General features: G+C 44.2%; 1 protein-coding gene across 7 annotated transcripts; it reads left to right on the forward strand.

The window, feature by feature from the left end:
* The first annotated feature begins 266 nt into the window (after nucleotides 1-266).
* On the forward strand, nucleotides 267-24865 carry LOC116201072 (50S ribosomal protein L18-like). Of its 7 annotated transcripts, XR_004155796.1 has the most exons (3): nucleotides 267-473; nucleotides 859-952; nucleotides 1039-1646. XR_004155796.1 is itself a non-coding variant. In XM_031532158.1 (2 exons), exon 2 carries the CDS (start codon nucleotides 24262-24264, stop codon nucleotides 24631-24633), a length of 372 nt encoding a protein of 123 aa, XP_031388018.1. In that variant the 5' UTR covers nucleotides 267-473; nucleotides 24230-24261; the 3' UTR covers nucleotides 24634-24865. The 7 variants fall into 7 exon arrangements, 3 of the variants coding, with proteins under 3 accessions (XP_031388018.1, XP_031388016.1, XP_031388017.1); XR_004155798.1 differs by lacking the exons at nucleotides 859-952; nucleotides 1039-1646 and adding an exon at nucleotides 17824-18310; XR_004155797.1 differs by lacking the exons at nucleotides 859-952; nucleotides 1039-1646 and adding an exon at nucleotides 13274-13860.
* Nucleotides 24866-25260: the final 395 nt, after the last annotated feature.

Genomic DNA, 25260 nt, shown 5'->3' on the forward strand with positions numbered 1-25260 from the left:
GTACGGGTTGACACAGATATAAACATGTCGTATTCGTGTTTTCAAAACCTGATCCGTTTAATAATCGTGTTGTGTATGGGTTATATGACTTGGATAACACGAATCCGTTTAGACACGACATGTATAAATATGATATGACACGAATTATCACCCCTAGGTCTAAGGACGTCTTGTTAGAGCGTGGGACCTAATGTGCAGATACCGCGAGTGTTTTCTTATTCTATAAATAGCAGAATTAGATATTACAATAATCACGATTGCTTAAACGCAATCGAGAGAGTTATGGTATCCGGGGACCCGTTATGCATGATCATAATTATTAAAAGCCGCATCCCCTTGCATGTGCATACGCATATATACTCATCTCTCTCTGTAGGCGGTAGAAGAGAGGAAAAGGGAAGGTGCGTCAAACGTAAAAGGCCCGGAAGGCCGATATCCCGATTTTCGACTTCGACTTCCGACAATCACTTCAGGTATGCTCTCGATCCGATGACATCAACATGTAAGATCATTGGGCTAACAATTGGTAGAGCCAGTTACATGTCAATTGATTGGGTCGATTAGGAAATTATGGTTTAGGCTTCGAAATCGGATTGTGATTGTTTCAATTGGGTTTATTGTTCTGGCAATCTATTTTTCCATTACTGGTGATGGATGCATGCAAGATGTTGCCATTAAAGTTTGTTTGCTGCAATTTGGTTTGGTTTACTGTCATAAAAACGTTGATTAAGGTTGATGAAGCTCTAACCTCTGCAAATTCGGTTTGTATGACGCACTTTGGTTTTTCTATTCCTTCGCTGCTGTGATTGAAGTTTAATTAAGTTTGGATTTAACGGGTCGGATTGTGGTGGCTGAAAGGTTGGGCATCAATGGCTGCGGTAGCCCTCTGGGCAATCGAAGGAAGCAGCCCGCTTGCACGGTTGTTGCCGTAAGTCGTCGATTGCGGTCGCCGGTGAGTCGGAATCGAAGTCGAGTTACGTCACGTCGTCGGAATCATCGATTACTGACTCATCTGAGTCCGAATCTCGTGGCTTGCAGTTGCTCTCGGTGACTCGATTCCGTCCTCTCTCAAGCCATCTCTCCAGCCCGTGCATGTCATGGTCACGGCCGGTGGCGGCGCAGTCGACGCCGTCACTGAAGCGACGGCCGTGATCTGGGTTGCGAAGTAGAAGGGCATTGCTTTCGGGGTTCAGGGAAGAGTCGGGTGAAAGTGATGACACCCGGACCGACCCGTTTCATTTTTGGGTTTGGACCTTGGCCCGACTCGATTTCAGTTCTGCCCGACCCATTTAGAGCAATCTGGGCTCATTTGGGCCTAAGCCCATTCAGTTAGCTCGGCCCAGCCCGATTCAGGACAAATTGCGCTCAACAGCTCCTTTTGTCAACACTTTGACCAAATCTGTCATAGTTTGACTTGGTCTGACCGGTTCAGTCGATCTTTGACCAGTCTGACCGGTTCGACCAGTTCAGTCCGGTTTATGGCCAATTTATCCGGTTCATGTTATTTTAAGCCAGTTCAGGCCAATTCAGTCTGGTTTATTCAAATTTTCCAACGGTTCACTCTCAAATTTGACTGAATGGAATAAATTTTGTTTTATGCCCATTATTGGGTGTTCTAGTCCCGATTCTGGACATTTCAGATCTAATTTTGACCAATTTTAGTCTGAATTAAATAATTACAATTTTTCTAGAGTGTCTAATGTTCTAAAATGGATTAATTGAAGCAACATATCACCAAAGAGAGCTCTTTTATGTAAATTAATCTGTTTGGAATATAAGATGTATGTGTTTTTGAATTTCATGCTGATAATGATCGGCCCAAAGAAAGATTACTATTTGGCTGATTTTCACACATGCTTTGCAATAATGAATATGAGACTGTCATAAAGGTTTTCCATGTGAACATTTAAGTCGGCCCAAAGGATTGATTGTATGTATTTGATTATTGCACCGAGAATACCACTCACAAGTTGATATCATCTGTCCAAAGATGGAATATTAATGTTGTGCTAGGTATCTAGTGATGGGACCTGCCACTATTTACACGCTTTTGGTTTTGTTATGCCTGAGCTGATTTTAGTTTTCGTCCATCCATTTGCTCTCTGTGCAATTAATACTTATATCAGTTCCATTGATATTGCTCTTAATTTTAATTTAAGTGCTAAGTGGCAATAATTTTAAAGTTTGGAACGGGTATGTTATGATAGTTCTGGGCTGCACGGACCTAGACTTGGCGCTTCGGATGAAACAATTTGTCGTTCTAACAGCTACAAGTTCCTATAAGAACAAATGGAACTTTGAGTGGTAGGATTGTCCTAATTGTTCGAGTCTAATGATCGTGGGGTATGCAATTCGAGAAAGCGTTAGGGGTGCTACGTCTTTTGAGGCTAATGCCAAATTGTTCCCGGTTGCCATTAAGAAACATTTCGAGAGAAACGAAAAGGTTGAAACAAGTACGTTTCTAGCAAATCTTGTCTCAATAAGGTACGAGGGCAGTGGAACATAAGGGAGTATATTATGGAAAAGTCTAATCTTGCCTTAAAACAAAATGCACTTAAGGTATTGCTTGTGCATTTGGTTTTGACATCTTTTCTTGCACAATTTAGTCGACATAAGGTAAATGAGCTCTTTTTCTACATACGTGCAAGAAGAGGACGGATTGAAGCAAGAAGACATAAAGTACTCATTAGGCGTTAATCTCCAAAGATAAGAGCAAGAAAATGAAAGCGGGTAAGCTGCAAATGCTTTGCAACAATAGAATAAGCATAAGGAATAGAATAAGGGTTCTATTTCTTTAGCTAGATTAGTGGGCACAAAAAGATCAAGAGTACCAAGTGTCCACGCTTGGTGTGCTAATAAAAGTATACTTCTCACTTTGGTTTTTCGGATGTTAATTTAACTTATGTACCCCTGCATACTTGGTGGATAGATCATGTGTCATCATTCACATAAGTGTATCCATGCAAAGCTGTCCGAATTGCTGAACGTCAATTGATGTTGAAAGATGAATAATGGAAAGGAACCGGTCTAGCACTGTTCACTCGAGAGGACACCTGATTTTGTTTTGCTTGCACCAGCGGGTCGGGTTTGTTGCTTGAGCTAGCCCGACATGGGACACCTTCCAAAAGGATGCTAGAGGTGACTATGGGTGGCTCGGGACGTGCGGGAACCAACTTCCGTTCTTCTTCTCCTTTTCTTCTTTTGGAGGCTTAGAGGTAGAAGAAACTAGTCTTGGAGGAGTTTCATATACCGGTTGTGATCTCGTTTGACCACCGTCCGGTTGAGAACCCGAGCCATCTGCTCCTCTCATGTTCTAGACAATGATGATGATGCAACCCACAGAAGAAGGAGTGCGGGATAACCCGAAGGTGCAGAAACAGATGCCTCATATTCACTCTTTTAAGAGTAATGGGATGCCAGTGTATTTCTTCCGCGAACCTGGAGAAAAACACTGTTATTGGGATGTCTGCGACTGTGGCGACTGTGATATTTACTACAGGAAAAAACGAAAAGGCTCTCATTGTTTTGAGGAGGCTCAAAAGAAAGCAGATCCCAAGCCAGATCCAGATCCGGGTGCAGACGAAAATTTATCGACCGTTCTAAAGAAGAAGAAGGTGCTACCCTGCTACAAGCCTATTCTCAAGTGGGTTAGAAAGCAGAAATGGGAAGATCCTGAAGAAATTCGAGACTATCTCAAAGATATGGTGCCGGCCTCTATTTCTGAGAGGCTTGTCCACAAGATGGAGCAAAAAGGCAAACTGGCTGCTACTCCCTCAGTTACTAATGTTAGCCTTTCCGTTGAGACTCATTCCCGGAAGTCCTTCAGAAGTAAACTTGATGCCCTCAATGAGGTTTCATACCTCAATGAGGATGATAAGATTTCCTCTACTGACCTCCCTCTCATAAACCCTTATATCGCCTTCTCTAAACAACTTTCTTTCTCCCCCATCAGATCTATCCGACAGCTCATCCGACAGTCTCCTCACCTGGTCAAGGAATACGTTCAGTCTACGAGGTTTGACCAGCATCCTATTCAGGCCTTGGAAACTGAACAGTTACTCTGGATTTCCTCTATGGGAAAGAGAATCCTCCAAACAGATGCAAGCGACAGATACTGGGGAGCGGTCCTACTTGAAGAACTCAATGGCAAACGCCATATTTGTGGCTATAGGAGTGGAAGGTTCAAGCCGTTAGAACAACAGTATCACTCCACTTTCAAGGAGATCCTGGCGATTATAAATGGGATAAAGAAGTTCGAGTTCCACCTAATGGGATACAAATTCCTGGTGGAAATGGATATGTCTAGCTTCCCCAAGATGTTACAATTCAAGCAGAAACAACTGCCTCACCCTCAATTGCTCAGGTGGGTAGAATGGTTCTCTAAGTTTGACTTTGAAGTCAAACACATCAAGGGGAAACACAATACGTTGGCGGACTTCTTGTCAAGGAAGGAACAAGCACTGACACGATAGACTCTACAGGTTTTGCCTGTAATCTGCATGTTTTCAAGGTTGCAGTTCACAACCCTGTGAGCCCAAAACCAAGCAGCAGATGTTCATTGGAGAAGCTCTGGAAGAATAAGGGGGGACATACCCCATGAAATCCATGACTTGGTATGGGGAAAGCAGTTCCAAACAGAGGCACGCAAGCTCCTTTGGCAGTATCAATGGAGGATATTCTGATATCATGGATGACTCACTCCCCTTTCTTTCGGGATGTATCCTCACTTCCCGTACATCCATCCATTCCGATACTCCGTACTTGCGCCATATCCTGAAGACATGAAATGGTTCTACTGGTACGCATGCCACTGCTATACCATTGACATCCAGTTCAAGTTAGTAGAAATGCTCAGGTTTTTCAGGCGCCATGCTATAGTTCGAGACATGATCAGCTACTCTACTGAAGACAGGAATTCAGAGACTCATTTTATCCAGTTCCATAAATGGTTCAAACCACTTCAGCAATGGGAAGAGCTTTTCACCGAAGAAACAAGAAGGGTACAACCAATGCCATATGGGGAAAGACATGTCATTGTTCTGTTCCAACAGATGTGGTATGTTGGTCCCCCTATGAGAAAAAGCACTCGAGCCCAAGCTCGAGCTCAAGGAGAGCCATCAGAGTTTCAACGGACCTACTCTTCAAAGGTCTGGCAGACTTTGCTCACAGATATCCTTGACAACGATGATGCATACAGATAATTCCAACGGATTATCTGTGAAAAGAATGGCGTAGTCCCACAGGTCATATGGCCACCAGCCTAAGTTCCTATGGAATGGGACTATCCGGGGGATTATCAACACACTTGGCCCAGTCAAACTCCAAGCTTGGGGGGAAGAGTCCTTCAGTAACTCAACAATACCTGGCTCTAATACCAATTCTAGATGAAACTAGGGAAATGCAACAGCATTAACAACATAAGCCCTGAGGGATATGTGACCATACGCTTTTGGCGAGCTTGCTTCAACGCCTCTCCTAGGCAACATGCTCAAGCCCCTGCATTCCGTCACACATCCTCAAAACTTATACCGTTAATACGACTGATTCCCTAAAATTACTTCGGATCGAATATTTGAGCGACATTATTCTTTCTGATGTGCAGGATCCTCATGAAAGGCAAGCACAGAGCATACTCAAATCCTTTATGATGTGCAGAATCCTCATTCGAGGCAAGCACAAAGCATACTCGGAGTCAGCTCTTGGTATTGAAGAATTACTTCGAACTTTAAGAACCCCTTTTACCCGGAAGGAAAGAACTTAGAAAGACATGAAGAGAGTGTTTCAGAAAGAGTAGTTTATTGCTCCATCTGATCTGGTTATTACAGAAGGCGAACCCGCAATTTATAGGCGGGAGTCGGTACAAACATACAAACGAAAAACAGTACACCCTCAGCTGTTATGCAAAGTAGGTCTGCTATCACGGACACGAAAATTACGCCGGCACACCAAACAAAATGCAATAATACAACGTTGCTACATTAACTGCTACAGTGACCTTGCTACAGTAACAAACCGACAAAATAGTACATTATCTTAGGCTGAAGTAGTTAGATCGTCTCCGCTTTCGATGGAGTCGTCGCTACTATTGTAATCACTACCCATGGCCCTTTTGTTGACCATCTTTCTCTGCTTGTCTTTTATCTTGTGCAGAGCCTAATCGATATCTTCAACAGTCAAGTCATCATCCCACCATTCACGAACATGTGACTATGACGGTAGGATAGGCTGAGGCCAGCTGTCAAGATCATACAAATTTGCAGTTCCACTTGGGCCTGTTTGATCATTGGCCTGGGCTGCCTGCTGGGCAGTAGAGCTGGGCTGGGCTTGGTCTGCAATAGGAGGATTGAGATCCAACTGCATGAGATTTTCCAGTTGCATGAGGGCTTCTGAATCAGGAGAGTACATGTCTTGAGAGTCAGGAGGAGGGATAGAGTCAAGAAACTGCTGATCTTGAGAGGTAGGAGGAGGAGCTGGATTCTCTTCATTGTACTCCTTTAAGGCTTGTTCCATGAACGCACCCACTTGCATCCATGTTCCTAGACAGATCTCCAGAGGAGACCTTGTGAAGCTACTCCTAGAGACTTGGGTCACCAACTTTGAGCGTCTTCATCAAAACGCTCAGCCGATCCAGTCCTCAAAGCCCAAGTTTGGGAAAAGACCAGACAGAAAGGTTGTGATCTCGTTTGACCACCGTTCGGTTGAGAACTCAGAGCTATCCGCTCCTCCCATGTTCCAAACAATGATGATGATGCAGCCCGTAGAAGGAGTGCAGGATAACCTGAAGGTGCAGAAACATATGCCTCTTATTCACTCTTTTAAGAGTAATGTGATGCCAGTTTATTTCTTTCGCGAACCTGAGGGAAAACACTGTTATTGGGATGTATACGACTGTGGCGACTGTGATGTTTGCTACAGGAAAAAACGAAAAGGCCCTCATTGTTCTTAGGAAGCTCAAAAGAAAGCGGATCCCAAGCCAAATCCAAATTCGGGTGCAGACGAAAGTTTATCGACCGTTCTAAAGAAGAAGAAGGTGCTACCCTGCTATAAACCCATTCTCAAGTGGGTTAGAAAGCAGAAATGGGAAGATCCTGAAGAAATTCGGGACTATCTCAAAGATATGGTGCTAGCCTCTATTTTTGAGAGGCTTGTCCACAAGATGGAGCAAAAAGGCAAATTGGCTGCTATTCCACAAGCAGCTCCCACCTATATGTTTTGTCCATCCTTGCCAAGCTATGATGAACAGTTCCCTCAGCTGGGACAGTTTACTGATGGCGAAGGGCGGCATACTCATGCCTTCAAAATCCCAAATCCAACCTCAAAAGATGAGCAAGGAAGACCCAGATTTTTCACTTCTGGGGAGGCTGTCCTTAATTGGCAGTTTTCACAAAACCGTGTTCTCTCATCCGTAGGGACTAAGGTGGACTCACTTATGGCAAGAGTCAGCCAGCTTGATGGCAAGGTTGACAGGCACCATCTAGAGACCCAGTCACTCCTTCGGACACTACAAAAGAGACTCAAGGAGATTCAAGATACTCCTGTTGTCTCATACTTCCAGATTGATCTGGACAGAAAGGAGGAAGAGATTCGCAAGCTAAAAAACCAAATTGTGATTCTCTCTGGGACTCCAGCACCATTACCGCCAACTTCATCGACCACAAGCCTCTTCAACTTTTTGGAGAGACCACTTGGAGAAAGAAGTAAGCTTGCAAGGCTCTCACTGTTCTCCCATTCTCAGGATGAACAGCAGCCTAAAAAAGCTACACTTGTGGAAATAAGGGAAAGGGCAAAACAGGCTACAGAGGTAGCTCGAAGACGCTATGGGATAAAGAAGGAGGTATATGAAACCCCTCCAAGACTAGTTCCGTCTACCTCTAAGCCTCCAAAAGAAGAAAAGGAGAAGAAGAACGGAAGTGACGAAGAAGAAGAAGATCTTCAGGGAGCCTTTATGGTTTTCCCTAAGGAAAATTCTCTGAGCTCCTTTCTTAAGGAGCAATGCGAAGAAAGTCATATGGTGGTTAAAGAAGAAACATCTGACTCAGTATCAGAGGAAGAATCAGAAGCTTCTCCCAAGGAATCAGAAGACTCATGGGAGACAGAAGATTCCTATCCCCCGGTAAAAATGATGGGAATGAGAGATGGAGTTGATTCTGACGACGCCATGTCTGAAATGGCAGATCCACCACAAGCGGCAGCACCAACAACACCAACTAGGGGGAACATTGCCTTTACTTTAGACGATATTCCCTACTCTAAATGGCCAGACAGGCTCCAGGAGTTTTTGGCCTATCTCACTACTAGAGCACTCACAGTACGTGCCAACCATGAGCTCATGTCAGATTTCGTATCTCGGTTTACCAAGACGTTACGGATCTGGTGGACTGGACTGACAGACCAAGATCAGGTCCAGTTCATTGTAAGTAGCCCTACAGAAGCAGTCCATATCCTCCATGTTTATTTTGTGGGATATTCTGGAGATCTCAGAGAACTCAAACGAAAAGAGTTCTTTGAAAGGAAGTGTTGCTCCTACAAAAGGAAGCATCTGGACCTATACTTCAAGCACATGGTACGGCTTTTTTATGAGTTCGGAGCGGACATCTCCCTGAAGCAAGTTTTCCTCTCCTCTATTCCAGCAACACTAGCAGGAGCAGCGGAAAGGTTACTACATGATAGAGGCAAAAGAGTTATTGACTGCACTGTTGGAGAAATCCAGCAGGAGATTCACGTGGCTCTCGAAGATGCCTGCTTGAAGAAACAAGTCATCAAAGAAGTCCTAAAGGGAGACAAGTCAATGGAGAAGGCCTGCAAACGACCTGAGCTGTACATCAAGTGCTCAAGCAGAGACAAAGACTGTAGCTGCCCCACCAAGAAGAAGAAGCATTATAAGAAGTGGAAAATGTCGAAAGCAAAGTCCAGAAGATATTCAAAAAAAAGTATAAATCCTCCCGGTGTTACATTTGTAACCGACCAGGCCACTTCGGTAAGAACTGTCCAAGGGCCCCGAAGCAAGGAGTAAGGCTCATCCAGCAACTAGAGAATGCCACAGGGATCTCACTGGAAAAAGATGATGTCGAATCCCTTTTCTCTCTGGATGAAGAAGCTGGGCCATCTTCCATAGCGATCCTGAAAATTCTTACTGACTCAGACTCAAGTTTTTCAAGGTCTAACTCAGACACATGCTACATGGTAGCAGAGGATACTGAAGGGATTAACTTGGTGAATTCAGTCCCTCATATTCCAGTTTCAGTTTACATCTCCAAATACGCGAAACCTATCAAGGTTATTGCGTTCCTTGACACTGGAGCTGCCCAAACAATCATGAACCCGAAGGTACTACCAAAAGATTGCTGGAAGCCACACACCAAGTATTTCAGCACCGCCTCCAGTGAGGTGTTCTCTACTCACCTTATCAGCCGACCCCTCAAGATCTAATTCTTTCCTGGATGCCATCTCATTACTAGGGTATTGGGTTTACCCTACCCATGAAGGACATAGTTGTTGGTTGGGACATCATTACTAAGGTGAACAAGCTCAGGATGACGCCAGAAGAAGTCCGTTTTAAGCGCTACTTTCAACCGTATGTGCAAACCCCTCAACTCTTCATGGCATAGGAAGATGAAGTCAAACAGATCCTTAGTGAACTGGTGCAAGAACTAAAACACCATTCTTGTGCGGACTCTCATTTGGAATTCCTCAAGAAATGTCATCATCCATTGCGGAAAAATGAGCAGTACTTTGTCAAACTGCCATTCAAGAAGAACGAGGACATCAATCCCACAAAAGCCAGTCACCCAGGAATGAATCCTGAGCACCAGAAACTTGCTACCGTTGAATGTGCTGAGCTGCTCCAGCAAGATCTCATTGAGCCCTCTAATTCGCCATGGGCTTGTGAGGCCTTTTATGTGAACAAGCGGTCCGAGCAAGTTAGAGGAAAGCTGTGGCTAGTCATCAACTACCAGCCCCTCAACCACTTTCTACAAGATGACAAGCTTCCACTACCGAACAAACAAGCCCTCTTCTCTAGCCTTTCAAAGGCTAAGGTGTTTTCGAAGTTTGATTTGAAGGTGGGCTTACGGCAACTCGGGATTCATCCAGACAATAGGCCCAAGACTGGGTTCTGTATCCAGAATGCCCATTACCAGTGGAACGTCATGCCTTTTGGGTTTAAGACAGCTCCATCGTTGTTCCAGAAGACCATGTGTTGGATCTTTGCTCCTGTCATAGACCAGGCTCTTGTATATATTGATGATATCCTTTTGTTCAGCCCATCCGAGGAAGCTCACATCCTCCTACTCCGATGATTCTCAAAGATTGTTCAAGACTATAGAATCATGCTCTCTGAGAAGAAGATGATAATTGGCCAACGAGAGATCAACTTTCTTGGCATGCAGCTTCCCAAAGGCCAGTACCAACCAGAGCCACATGTGGCTCAGGAACTACTCAAGTACCCTGAGGAATCACTCTCCAAGAAGCATATTCAGCAGTTTCTTGGCACAGTTAACTACCTTAGGGATTTTCTTCCTAAGATAGCCAAGCTCACTCGCCCCTTGGAAAAGATGTTAAAGAAGGACGCCCATTCTTGGGGTTCTCTTCAGACAGAGGCGATTAAGGAGCTCAAGGCTCAACTGCAGTCCCTGCCTCCACTCCATATTCCCTCTACGGGAAAGAGAATCCTCCAAACAGATGCAAGCGACAGATATTGGGAGCGGTCCTACTTGAAGAATTCAATGGCAAACGCCATATCTGTGGCTATAGGAGTGGAATGTTCAAGCCGTCAGAACAACATTATCACTCCACTTTCAAGGAGATCCTGGCGGTTATGAATGGGATAAAGAAGTTCGAGTTCCACCTTGTGGGATACAAATTCTTGGTGGAAATGGATATGTCTAGCTTCCCCAAGATGTTACAATTCAAGCAGAAGCAACTGCCTCACCCTCAATTGCTCAGGTGAGCAAAATGGTTCTCTAAGTTTGACTTTGAAGTCAAACACATCAAGGGGAAAAATGGTCAACAAAAGGGCCATGGGCAGTGATTACAACAGCAGCGACGACTCCATCAAAAGCGGAGACGATCCAACTACTTCATTCTAAGATAATGTACTATTTTGTCGGTTGTCACTGTAGCAGTTACTGTAGTAGCATTGAATTATTGCATTTCGTTTGGTGTACCGGCGTAATTTTCGTGTCAGTGATAACAGACCTACTCTGCATGACAGCTGAGGGTCTATTGTTTTTCGTTTGTCTATTTGTACCGACTCCCGCCTATAAATTGCGAGTTTATCTTCTATAATAACCATATCAGATATAGCAATAAACTACTCTTTCTGAAATACTCTCTTCATGGCTTTCTAAGTTCTTTCCTTCCGGGTAAAAGGGGTTCTTAGAGTTCGAAGTAATTCTTCAATATCATGAGCTGACTCCGAGTATGCTCTGTGCTTGTCTCGAATGAGGATCCTGCACATTAGAAAGGATTTGAGTATGCTCTATGCTTGCCTCTCATGAGGATCCTGCGCATCAGAAAGAATAATGTCGCTCAAATATTCGATCGCGAGGTAATCCTAGGGAATCAATGGTATTAACGGTATAAGTTCTGAGGATGTGTGACGGAATGCAAGGGCTTGAGCATGTTGCCCAGGAGAGGCGTTGAAGCAAGCTCGCCAAAAGCGTATGGTCACATATCCCTCAGGGCTTATGTTGTTAATGCTATTGCATTTGCCTAGCCTCACCTAGAACCCAAAATAGTAAGAAAACCCGGTAAGTGTAAAAACTATTTTTTTTAGATCCGGTTTTGTTTTCTTGAGTTTAAGTGGGTTTTACTGGTTTGTTTGATGTCTCCTTCCTCTGAGAGGACCCTTAGGAAGTGTATGAGGATATGAACGAGTTAGATCTCCAAGAGGCCCGATTCGAGATTTGGCACAGTGCACAAGTCCTCTGCTACTCGACAACGGATAAAGGACTCGGTTCTGTGGTGGGCTGGAACTGGCAGCTGGAGGCTTCAACCACTGAAACTAACCCCGAAAATGGACTCGGGAGGTCGAAAATATGGGGTGTATGTATTTAGTTCAAGGCTCAGGTTAAGTTAAACGGGTGGTTGCCGGAAAATGGTTTGTTTTTAGCAATTTTGGCTTGATTTCTGTACTTTCAAGAGGGGGGGGGGACAACCAAGGCTTTTTAAGGGGATCTCTTGATAGTATTTTGGTGTGGAATACATGTAAGAGAAGTTGTCAATAAATGATCATGCATTTGGGTATTTATAGAGATGTCTTAGTAGCCATTTTGCAAAAATTAAGTGCAATTAAGGCAAATTGTGGTGGCTAGCCAAATTTTGCACCAATTAGGGAGGGTGATTAGTCCAAAATGGTGGCTTTCAAGTTGGCTTGAGTTGGCTTTGGGTGGCTTGGAGTTGAAGAAGCAAAATGCAAATTTGGTTGCTTGGAGTTGAAGAAGTCGACTAGGGGAGCTTGAGGAGGCTGGACAAGTTGAACCGAAGGCCCCACGCGGTCTTGAAGTTGGCAAAGGCAGCCAAGGTGGGTCTCATGTGGTTCGGAGTTGAGTTGGCGAACTTTAGGTTTTGCTTAGTAGCACGTTCAAGTCCCGTAATTCAAGTTAATGCGGAATCAGTGAGCTATACATAGATAGCCTTACACATCGGCAAATACTGTCAAGTAGCGTGGGATTGAGGTCCAGTTGCTAAGTTTCTTATTCTCCCGTGCTAAGCAAATATGATCCCTTGGAGAAGTCTCCTCGGTAACAGCGTATATGGCTGGCGCAACAACAGACGTGTCGTCTGAGTCCAAGTAAGGGTCTTCGAGGGTGCCCCCGACAATGCATGGTGGTTTGGGGAAAAAATAGGAGAGAGGGGGAATTGAGATGCCCATGTTGATTCTCCCGTAGGTATACAGATAAGCAGTGAAGGTGTTTGCCCTTGCATGCTTGAACGATCTCGTGGCAGGAAGGGTGAAAACGAAGTCCCCTCTTATTATTGTGATCTTTAACCTCGATAGGGCAAGTGATTCCCTGCCTATTCGCTCCACACCCAGTGCTAGGGACGTAGTTGTGCTACAATAGAAACTTACCTACCATGCGATCGGCCCAGGATGGACCGACTTCTCCGTAGTCCTTGATGACGGAGATGTTTTCAACAAATGGAAGGGAAGATTCTGATCGTCTTCGATACTGATGTAGGGAACCGCAGTCTCCTTGTATATTGCATAGTCTTCTTCGTCCTTAACCGTGATAAGCTTTTCTTCTACAATGAACTTGAGTCTTTGGTGCAGGGAAGAAGGAATAGCTCTAGCTGAATGGATCCATGGTCTCCCGAGCAACAAGCTGAAGGCGTTGGGATGTCCAGGAATTTGAATGTAACAACAAATGAACAAGGGCCGACATTAATCAGCAAGTCGATTTCTCCATTTAAATCCCTCTGCAAGCCGTCAAAGGCTCGAACCGCTATTTTGCTCGGTTAAATGCGGTTGAAATCAACATTCATCTATTTAAGGGTGGAGACTGGGCACACATTGAGGGTAGAGCCATTATCGATCATTACTCGAACAACGATGAAATTGTTGCACTTGCAAACGATGTGTAGTGCCCGCGAATGTCCGTACCCTTCGGAGGAAAGCTCGTCATCAGAAAACGAGATAGTGTTGGAGAAGATTGTGTTGATGGTTTCTTCGATTTGTTCTAGAGCCGTCTCCTTGGGAACCTGTGCAGCAGTCAGGACTTTGAGAAGTGCTTCTCGATGTGGCTCCGAACTCAGGAGTAGGGCTAGTAGCGAAATGTGGGCGGGAGACTTGCCCATTTGTTCTACTATCTTATACTCGCTTGCTTTAATGATCTTCATGAATGCTTTTGCTTCCTCGTATGTTACCTTCTTGGTCGGAATTGGTGCAGCTTAGCAGGGGCCTTTCCCTTGTTTGTAGCTTCCGGGTTCTCGTACACTTGGCCCGAGCGTGTCACCCCCGTCACGCTTATCTGGTGTTCAAGATTGCCGACACAGCTCTCGTACGTCCATGGGACACTATTATCTTGGTATGGCTCATTGTTGGGGACATCTACGACGAATGGGGCAGGCGATACGCTGGACCCCGTGACCCGACAGTGGTTTCCTTCGGGACATATTCAATCACAAATGGAACAGGGTCTTCTTTCTTATTCTCCTCCTCTCCAAGTGCACATACGCTGATCATATTGATAGTAGGCCCCGAGCTTGACCCATGATCAAGAAGAGGGTTTGTCTGTACGTTCGACAGCTTCATTGCATTAAAGGAAAGTTTCTTCGCATCGATCATCTCCTGTATCTTTTCTCGTAGTCTCCAACAGTTGTCAAGGGTGTGACCGAGTGCACCAATATGATACTTGCAACGCAAATGCGGATTCTGATTTGCCAGGTTAAAGTTAGGACCAGGTGCCTCAAATATGATCTTATTGCCCGTGAGGAGCTGCCGGTATATATGAGAGGGCAGAATCGGTAGGGGGGTGAATTGTCTGTTCTATCGGGGCTGCGTTGTCCCACCTTGTTGTGCTGGTTGAGGAGGTCTTGGAGCCGAGGCTCTGTTTTGCTGAGCCTGAGAAGGTGCAGGAGTATAATGGACGATTTACTGTGGTGCGGGCGACGGTAGTGGAGCCGACGGGGCTGTAAAAATATGCTGCTGGTAATGGGTAGGTGGTGGAGCATTAGGCTTGAGTAACTGGTGGTGTCAGTGTGAAATTCACGGAAAACTACTGAGATTCCTATCGTCCTGGGTTGACGTCGTTGACGGACGTTTCTTTACCTTTCTTATTTCCTATTGAGGGTGACCCGGCAGTAGTCCTCCTCGCGAACTCTCATTCTTTCTTTCTAGTTAGTCCTTCTATTCTGCCAAGTTTAATTCCCATATCGAGCTTCTTTCCTGCATCGATCAGATCATAAAACGATGAAGTATGGGCTAACAAATGCGAGTAATAGACTCCTTTGAGAGTGGAGTAGAATAGTTGGATCTGCTGCTTCTCACTGATTGGCGGGACATGCTTTGCTGCTTGGGCATGCCATTCGGTGGCGTACTTATCGAAATCCTAACCCTCAGCCATCTCTCTCGTGCTTAGTTCCAAGAGAGTCGGAGGTGTTTCCGCGCAAAACTGGTATTGATCAATAAACTTCTGGGAGAGCTCTGCCCATGTGGGAATGTCTTTAGTTTTCTGTGTCATGAACCAGTCAAGAGCTGGTTATGTCAAGCTGTCCTGGAACGTATGAATGACAAACTCTTCATAATCCCAACATGGCAGCATTTTTCCTTGATAGTAACAAAGATGATGTCGCGGGTCTTTGGTGCCTTCGTTTCTCTGAAATTTCGGGATCTTGATCTTCGAAGGCAGGTGCATGTTCGAGAAAAGGCTCCAGTTACCAAAACTCGCATCGAAACGGGATTCCTTCGCTTGTAAAGCCTTTATCATTTCCTCCAACTTTTTGATTCTACGCTCCTGCTCTGTTTCTCCCTCTGGGAGAAAGTTTGTGGGTGGGGCTACGGGGCCGCATGGATTGGTGTGCCCGGTTCAAGGAAGGTAATGTTTATGGGTGGTGGAGCTTGGTGAGGGAGGCCGATATTTGATTGTGGAGCTTGGTGAAGGAAAGATTCTACAGTATGAGCAGGAACAAAGGCCATTGACGCCGGTATGACCATTAGCGGAGGAGCAGTATAGATCAGGGCCGGAGCCGGGATGGACATAGGCGGTGGGACAGAGATGGCTTGATCTGGAGCTAGGAATGCTGCCAGTGAGAGCGGGACAGCAGTTGGGGCTGGTGGTGGCGACGTAAAAGCTTTGGCTGGCTCGGTCGCGGGTGCGTGGGTCATCGATGGAGCAGGCGTGTCGACATCCTCTGGAGGCAGGTTAGAGCTCGAGGAAGCACGATTCTGGTTCTTAAGTGCAGTCATAAGCTCAACCATATTGGTCGCTATCATATTGACCGTATTCTCGAGCGTCATAATACGTGCGTGCTCGTCTAGAGTAGAGGATACTTGGACCACCGGAGGCGGGACCTGTGGTAGAAGTGCCCCCGAATTTGCCGGCTGGGTGCCAGCAAGAGTTGGAACGACTTCTTCTGGGTGAACGGGGGGATTCTCCTTAGCCATTCTCGCTTGTAACCTCAGAGGATAGCGATGTGACGCCAGTTGTGGTTACTTGGATGCCGAGAGCGTGCAAGGTTTATGCAAGCATATTTCTGTTTGGAAAAATAAACATGCAAGACAGTGAAATAAAAGGATGAAATGCATGGATTTCAAAAGCTAATGCTGCCATTCGCATCGATTACGGAAGTTTCAAAATACAATGCAACTTTGGAAAACAAAATCCTAAGTTCATCTTCTATCGCATTCGGGGAACAAACGAACATTGCCGTGGAAAGCACTAATCCCAAGCTAGGCCTTAATGGAGGTATCTATTCTAAGGTGGGTGTGGACCTCCATGGACCCTCTTCCTGGACTTTTCCAAGGCAGTGTTCACTTGTGCCAATTCCTAATCGCGTCTCTGTAGCTCTGCATGGGCATGGGCAAGCTCCTTCTGTAGCAGACGCTGATCAATGAGCTGCTCGTCCTGTTCGACCACTTCTGGGCGAAAGTGGTCCCTTTCAAATCTGAGACTAGCGAACTCAACTTGGATAGCTGTGGGAGATGTCTTGGATGGTGCATGTCCTTCGGGTTGTGAGGAGTCGGTGAGGTCTTCGGTGAGGTCTTCGGGTGTAAGGGGACCCCACCGATAGAAGTGGAGAATGTATTCTTCTGTGGCCTGGAAGTCTTGCTCGTCCTAAGTAGGATGTTCAGGGAAGTAGGGTTATTCAGGGGCCACAGTGCGCCAAGGGGCTATGACCTGATCGATGTCATTTTCGCAATCTACGAATGTCTAGTCCTCCCACCAAGCATATTCGAACGCGCAACTAATCGGGACCCAAACTTCGCCAACTCAACTCCAAACCACATGGGACCCACCTTGGCTGCCTTGGCCGACTTCAAGACTGTGTGGGGCCCACAATTTAGCTTGTCCAGCCACCTCAAGCTCCCCTAGCGGACTTCTTCAACTCCAAGCAACCAAATTTGCATTTTGCTTCTTCAACTCCAAGCCAACCAAAGCCAACTCAAGCCAACTTGCAAGCCACCATTTTGGACTAATCCCCCTCCCTAATTGGTGCAAAATTCGGCTAGCCACCACAAGTTGTCTTAATTGCACTTAATTTTTGCAAAATAACCCCTAAGACACCTCTTTAAATACCCAAGTGCATGGCCATTTATTGACAACTTCTCTTGCATGCATTCCACACCAAAATCCTGTCAAGAGATCCCCTTAAAAAGCCTTGGTCGTCCCGCCTCCTGAAAGTACCGAAATCAAGTCGAAATTTATGGAAAACAAACCATTTTTTGGCAACCACCCCTCCAACTTAACCCGAGCCTTGAACTAAATACATACTCCCCATGTTTTCAACCTTCCGAATCCATTTCCGAGGTTAGTTTCAGTGGTTGAAGCCTTCAGCTGCCAGTTCCAGCCCACCACAGAACTGGGCCCTTTACTCGTTTTCGGGTGGCAGCGGACTTGTGCACCGTACCAAATCTCGAACCGGACCATTCTTGGAGATCTAACTCGTTCATATCCTCATACACTTCCTAAGGGTCCTCTCAGAGGAAGGAGACATCAAACAAACCATTAAAACCCACTTAAACTCAAGAAAAAAAAATCGGATCTAAAAAAAAATCAGTTTTTACACTTACCGAGTTTTCTTGCTATTTCGGGTTAGCACAGGTTCTCGCATGTCCCGAACCACCCATAGTCACCTCCAGTATCCTTTTGGAATGTGTCATAGGTCGGGACAACTCAAGCAACCAACCCGACCCACTGGTGCAAGCAAAACAAAACCGGGTGTCCTCTCGGGTGAACAGTGCCAGACCGATTCCTTTCCACTTCCAACGGGTTTCTAGCAACTTTCTCCACTTGTCTTTGACCCTTGAGACCAAGTATGACCCTCTTGCAACTTAGAAGGAGCTAGGACCTTTAGATCCTTAAGTTTGTGGGGTGATAAGGTGGTTTTTCATTCGGTTTTGTTGCACATTTTTGTTTACCTCGCTTATTTCGGTTATTTCAACTTGTAATGATGAAGTGAATGGAGGAATGCCTGTAATATGTCGTGCATGATGGGAAAAGGTTAGGCTCGAGGTCGAGGAGACCATCCCGACTCAAAAAGACCGAGGGATCCCGTGAGCATACCTTTTAAGAGGCCGGGATTTCCTTGATTTCCTTTAGTGTAGATCGGACTCCTCCTCTTCAAACTTAACCTATTCCCATATTTTATACTTTGTTGATGCATGAGTCGGTACTATTTTATCGATTCCGTCTAACGTCGTGTTTGCATATAATTGCTGAGATCATGAAGGCACCGACTTCATTGTTATTAATCATTATCAAATATGGCACGCAAAGCACAAAAAAAAATTAAAACCGAGGTAAACAGACCATTCCCGACTTAAGGTAACCAAGAAATCCCACGAACATACCTTTTAAGGGGCCGGGATCTTCCTTGATTTAACTAAGTCAAGAACTGTCTCTTTTCTTCGGTTTGATGTCGATTCTCGGTTTACTTGCAATTACATATCTGAAATTTGCCAAGAATTGGATAAGTTAATTCAATAAAGCGAATCCGTAAACCCGTGCACAAAAAGCACAAGTCCATAAATCACTAAAAGATTTGCACATACGGGTAAAGGGATGCATAACTCGGCTAAGCAAATCACTTGACTCTAAGCAAAAGTGCACGAATTGGAAAATAACCGAATATTTCATCGATGGGCATAAAACGGGTTCTTTTGTCATGACATGCAAAATTTGACTAATCGTGCACTTGGCACAATCAAACACGGACAATTAGGCAAAAAGATAGCAAAGGCTTTTCTAGGCAAGAACATGCGTTTCTGACATAATCAGTGAAACCGCAGTGTCATTACACTGTATAACTTTAAAACAAATTCATCCACGTTTTGTCAGCCTAGCACCCTCTACATGCTCATATCTTGTTCTGCTTAGCTTAAAAAATTGTTTGCTAAAACAATCCGGGGCATAACTGACTAAATCACGTTGGCCTAAACACAATGTTTTGTCTGTCTTTATCTGCATCAACATGCTTTATCTGCATTCTCATGCTTCGACTAGCTTTTTATTTGCATCCACATGCTTTTATCTGTTTTTGCATGCTTTGTCTGCACTTGTCTGCTTTTATCAGTTTTCATCTATATTTGTATGTTATTTGCTGTTTGATCACGGTTCAAGCCCGAATCCATAAAGCACGCTTTGCACGGGGTCCAATGCCCCAAAACATCGATCACGGGTCCAACGCCCCATACACAACGAGTGCGTGCAACCCAAGTGCAGAATCGGGTCTTACCTCAACTCATTGTTTCGCTCTCAGTAGCGTCTATGTGGAAGACCACTCAGATCGAATAAGTGAGTTGTGGTCGGACATGACCCGGGAGCTCGACCTATCCTACGGCTATCTCAAGAGCCAAGCGACTCTTCTGCTATCCTTCGGCCCGGTCGGACCCGATCTCCAACTCTTTGAGCCCGCGTTGCATTAATTTATTTTTCGATTCTTTGAAACTCATGGTGAGCATGAGCGGAATATTTGGCTTGATGTAAATTGACCGGGTCCATGTACTGTACCACGTCTGTATTTCACATTTTTTTAGAGCACATTGTGAGGATTCTTTTCTGTATTTTCATTCAGTCGTTATAAGGACCCCAGTCGAAAAGTAGAAAAGGCCTAAGCGTTTAATTGAATTTACGGTGTCAAAACGGGTAAGGAGTGTGCAATCTAATTCACGCGGTAAATAAGTAAAAATAACAAGCCTTAAAAGTACCAAAATGGCGTGCGGGATATAGGCCCGCACATAACAGAACCCCTGAATTCAGAATCTCCGGTTCCGCATGACCATATGCCTTAGCAAACCAGGTGTATCTCATACCCCTAGACCCAGGCAACTCACCGGCCCTCAACCGTCAAGTCATAAATAGGTAGTGACAACTCCTTCTCACGCGTGTATGTCACGCGTCCCCAGGAAGGTGGACACTCTCAAACCGCGCGATCAGCTCTCCCTCATGCATGCCCCTACGAGATGAAATTCTGGTGCGCATAGGTCCCACGGTCGTCTTGAGCGTCGATCGACTCTTTTGCTATTAGTAGGTCCAGTTGGACCCAACCCCCGGTTCTTTGAGCCTGCTTTGCCTTAATTTATTTGTCAGTTGTTTAAAATCACACGGTGAGATGGAGAGGAATATTGGCCCAGTGCGAGCCGAGCGGGATCCCTGTACTGTATTTTTCTGTATTTTGTAATTGTATGAGAGCACATTGTAAGAATATTTTCATTTGTACATTTATTCATTCATTGTAAGGATCCCCAGTCGATGAATGAATGGTCCAAGTGTCAAACCGATCAAATCGATTTACTTTCCCGAAGACGAGTAAATTCATTGCCTCGTGTTTTCGGATTGTGTGAGGAGTCAACCATCATGGTCCGATGAACTGTAGTGCGAGGACAGTGAACCAATTCCTTGACGTACAAGCATACTATTCTCTTGGGTTCTCTACCTGAATCGACTGTTTCATCGAATTTACGATGTTAAAACGGGTAAGGAGAACGCAACATAATTCATGGGGTAAATAAATAAAAATGGCAAGCCCTAGACAAACAAAGTACCGAAAGGGCGTGCAGGATATAGGCCCCTCACGTAATAAAACCCTTGAGCTCGAGATTTTCGGCTCCACAAACCAATGCCTTAGCAAACTAGGTATATCCCAAACCCCTAGGCCCAAACAACTTACCGGCCCCTGATCTTCGGGTGTAAACAGCCAAGTGGCGACTCCTTTTCGCGTGTGTCTGTCACGCGTCCTTAAGAAGGCGAACACTCCCAAGCCGCTCTCTAGTGTGCGCATACAGGCCCTGACGAGATTAAAATTCGATTTCGCACAGGGAAGATAAAGTTAAGAATGTCGTCTTTGAAGAGGAAATTATACTCTTCCTGTAATTGTTGCTTTTGATAATAATCAAGCAACAAATTCGGTACAATAAGACAACATTAAAGCACTCCCTGAATTTGTTGTCTTTGAAGAGGAAATTGTACTCTTCTTGTAATTGTTGCTTAGGATATTGATCAAGCAACAAATCAGGTACAACAAGACAACATTAAAGCACTCCCTGAAATTGTTCAAGAAGAGCAAATTCAACAACCTCAAGATCAAGTGCTTTTAAGGTGATCCACTAGAGATTGGAGAACTACAATTACGAATGATTATGTTGTGCTTCCCAAAGAGCATAAGGTTGACATTGGAATGATGAGGATGATCCAATCAACTTCTGCCAAGTCATGCGTAACTCTTATTCTCAAAAGTGGATTGATACTATGAATGAAGCGATGAAATCTATGGCAAACGTGACATTTGAGATCTTGTCTCGTTGTCTGAAGGTGTGAAACCCATTAATTGCAAATGGATATTTAAGACCAATTGGGATTCAAAGGGCAATGTGCAAAGAGATATAAGGCTTGTCTTGTTACAAAAGGCTTCGTTCACAGGCATAAACTACAAAGAGACTTTCACTTCGGTTTCTTCAAAAGACTCTTTTAGAACTACAATGGAACTCGGGGCTCATTTTGATCTTGAGACATCTGTGGGCTTAAGTAGACATCTCGTCAATGGTAATATAAACTTCATCACATTATCTTCTCATTTGGTTTTGAGATGAATGCGGTTGATAAATGCAGATACCATTAGTTCAGTGGGAGTAAATGTATTTACATGAAAGATTGCAAATCATTAGATACCCCTGTGACTAAAGGAAACGATTTTCATATCGCTCTATGCCCCAACAATAAGTGTGAGCAACAACAGTTATAGCAGTCTCCTATGCAATTGTAGTGAGACTTTGATATGTGGACGCGTTCGGACAATGCGTACATTATTTCCATTTGAGGAGGTATTTAAGAAATTTCAGTGTAGATCATTAGAAAGCAACCAAATAAGTTTTATAATATTTACAGAGAACAAAACACTTCAAGCTCACTTATAGAAAATCAAATCGGGTGGCTATCATTAAGTGTTCTGATTTTGATGTCGCTAGATGCCCTGATAGTTTAACCTCTACATTTGGTTATGTCTATCTGGTGGCTGGAGGTGCCATCTCCTAGAATAGTGTTAAGCAGATGCTTGCCACTTTTTTATCTATGGAGGCAAAGTTCATAGCTTGTTGTGAGGCATCTATAAGGAATATGACTGCAAAGTTTTGTCACTAACTGTAAATTAAGGATAGTGTTGAAGACCACTAAAATTACTCTGTGACAATAAGTTGATAGTCATATATTCCAAGAACAATAGGAACCCTTCAGATTCTAAGTAAATGGACATTAAGTTCTTGTTTGTTGAAGAATTTAGAGTGGCCAATTGTCTATAGAGCATGTCAGTACAACTCTCGTTATTGCGGATCCGCTCATTAAAGATTTACCACCCACAGTCTTTCATAAGCATATTGCTCATATGGGTGTTATGTCTTGTGAGGATATTATGGTTTAGTGGGAGGTTGCACTATGATGCTATTTGGGTGTACGTATACTATGGATAATATTCTACAGAATATAGTTTGCATCGTGTATAGTTTATGGTTAATCCCACTCTAGATTAAGTAATTTTGATCTCACCGAGGAATACATTTGGACCAGTTGGAAATAGGCATGTTCGATCACATTACATGTAATTTTCATGTTGTGCACCCATACTAGATCTATATCGTTGGACATATTTATATATGTGATCGATGATGAGTCTAGTCACAATACATATTTGATGAAGATCACTTTGGTCATATATTGATATGTTCAATGGCTCAGATTGTTTGAGATGTTTGGTGTGAACAACAATTATGAGCTCATAAAGCAAGTTTGTGATATATAGTCTTTCGATGATATATATGTTGGCCTAAGTGGGAGATTATTGAACTTTGTTCAATAATATAGTCCAACATATATATATATATATATATATATATTAAGTGGTCATGTATCACATGCTATCCAATTTCTCTAGCCCTATTAAGAGATCGATTAGTTTTTAAATTATGGGTCTGAGGACAACTCGTTAGAGTGTGGAATTTAATGTGCAGATACCATGATTATTTTCTGATTCCATGATAAGCGGAATTATATATTACACTAACCTCAATAGCTTAAACACAATTGAGGGGTTATGGTCCCGAGTGGCACGTTATACATAATTATATGTATTAAGTCTTTAATGCCATCACAGAAGACTTAAGGCACATCCCCTTGCATGTACGTACATGAAGAAGAAGAGAGGAAAAGGGAAGGTGTGTCAAACATGTAGGTCCAAAAGGCCGATAACCCGAGTCTCGACTTCGACTTACGACAATCACTTCAGGTACACTTTCATTCTGATGACATCGACATGTAATATTAGTGGGATCACAAACCTCGCCGTCATCCTCACCGTTCTCCGCCCTGCCGACGAATGGCTTCTTCTCCACCCGCGGCAGCGTCAACGACAGCAGCACCCTCCTCTATTTGTCTTCTTCTCCTGCCCACAAATGGACGGCAGAATCTTCACTTCACCATCTGAGTGACCTCCATCTCACCGAGCTCCCTTATCCTTCATCTCTAGGAGCTTCGACGGTGCTTGCCGTAGGTGAAGGCATAATCTGAGGCTCACGGAAGCTAAAATTGGAAACGGTCAGTCTCAATCGCACCGGAATCCTTGATGTATAGAGGTTGACTTCCTTCCCTAGTCTGTAATTGAAATGCCTGATTGCCTTTGTTAGATGTTGATTTCACGATCTGCTTTATAGCTTGAAAATTTTCAGCGTTATTTGATTATTGTTGCTGGCTGATTATTACTATGAGATTTCTAGAACGTGCTGAAAATTATTTAGTGACAAGTTTGTAAGGATTCACGATTATACAATTAGACTATTTGTTTCTTTTATATGATTCGATTAGTCTTTTCGATTCCGTAAGAACCTCCATTCTATCTAGAAATTGGATTTTGACAACCATGACTCTAGATTCGGCTTACTCATTGCATTCCCTGAGATGGTCCGGGCTCCTACTGGGTAGCTCTTCCCGCATTGATCATGATCAATTTTGTCGAATAAATGAGCAGAGATAATAGCATTGGTGTGTCCCATTTTATAAGTTTTCTTTATTGCGAATCGTTGCAGAAACTTAGATGTCATGAGCATAATAATGAAGCATGACGGTGTTGAAGAGATACGTCCTCAGGCTCTTCCTGTCACTCAAGTACATCATGGCGAACGTGGTGGACAGGAACAACGGGCGGATCGTGGCCACAGCCTCAACGGTCGAGCACTCCATCAAGAACTCGCTCAAGTGCGGGAGCTCATGTAATGCCAAGGCCGCTGGGGCCATTGGGGAGGTCGTGGCCATGCGGCTCAAGGTGGAAGGCCTCAAGCTTGGGAGGCGGGGGGTCCATGTAGATGTGGCCAATGAGATCGAGAAGAAAAGGCTCGGGAGTAAGACAAAGATTTGGGCAGTCGTGAACGCCCTCCGGAGCAACGGGGTCAAGCTGATACTCGATGATGAGACTTGTGAGGATTCCTCTTGACCGGATTCTTTCAACCGGTTCTAATCCCGAGTTTCTCTTCTTTGCAACTGCAACACTAGAAACAGATGTGTATTCGGGATGAAAATGTCATGTTTTCCTGCTCTTGATTAGATCTGATTCGATTCAAACCAATCCCTGCAGCACCTATACTATATCCACAGTTCGTCTCTTCTTGTGAACTCTTTTTTTGCCAAATTGGGTTGAATTTTGTTCTCGTGTGAGGACTTGTCTGTGAATGGCAATGATGTCTTATGACTTATTTGTAGATTCTTCAACTATGACTTTGTTTCAATCAGTTGAAAATCTCAGTTTGACTTTTCAATTTTTAGGCTGTTGGCTGCTTTCCATGGATACACTTCGCATAGAATCCTAATTATGGCTAACGACATTTTGAGAACTAATGGCTACAAACTTTGTGTCTTGCAAAAAGCATGAAACGTTGACTCTTGATATGCTCAACGGGGCCAAAAAATTCTTTGTAAATCTTCATGATAACATATTCCGTTTGAAATTCGGTAGCTCGAATTATAAGTTGAAGAATATTATCAGAGCCGTGACATTATCAGAGCCCCGAGAGGTCTTATTTGAATAAGACTTAATGTGTTCAATTATTGAAGAACCGCCAAA

Source organism: Punica granatum, chromosome 3 (genome assembly GCF_007655135.1).
Source record: "Punica granatum isolate Tunisia-2019 chromosome 3, ASM765513v2, whole genome shotgun sequence".
Classification (NCBI taxonomy): domain Eukaryota; kingdom Viridiplantae; phylum Streptophyta; class Magnoliopsida; order Myrtales; family Lythraceae; genus Punica; species Punica granatum.

Bases quoted from the DNA above. Each gene is read 5' to 3' on its own strand.
- LOC116201072 (XM_031532156.1), top strand. From the start codon at position 7,118: ATGGTGCTAGCCTCTATTTTTGAGAGGCTTGTCCACAAGATGGAGCAA.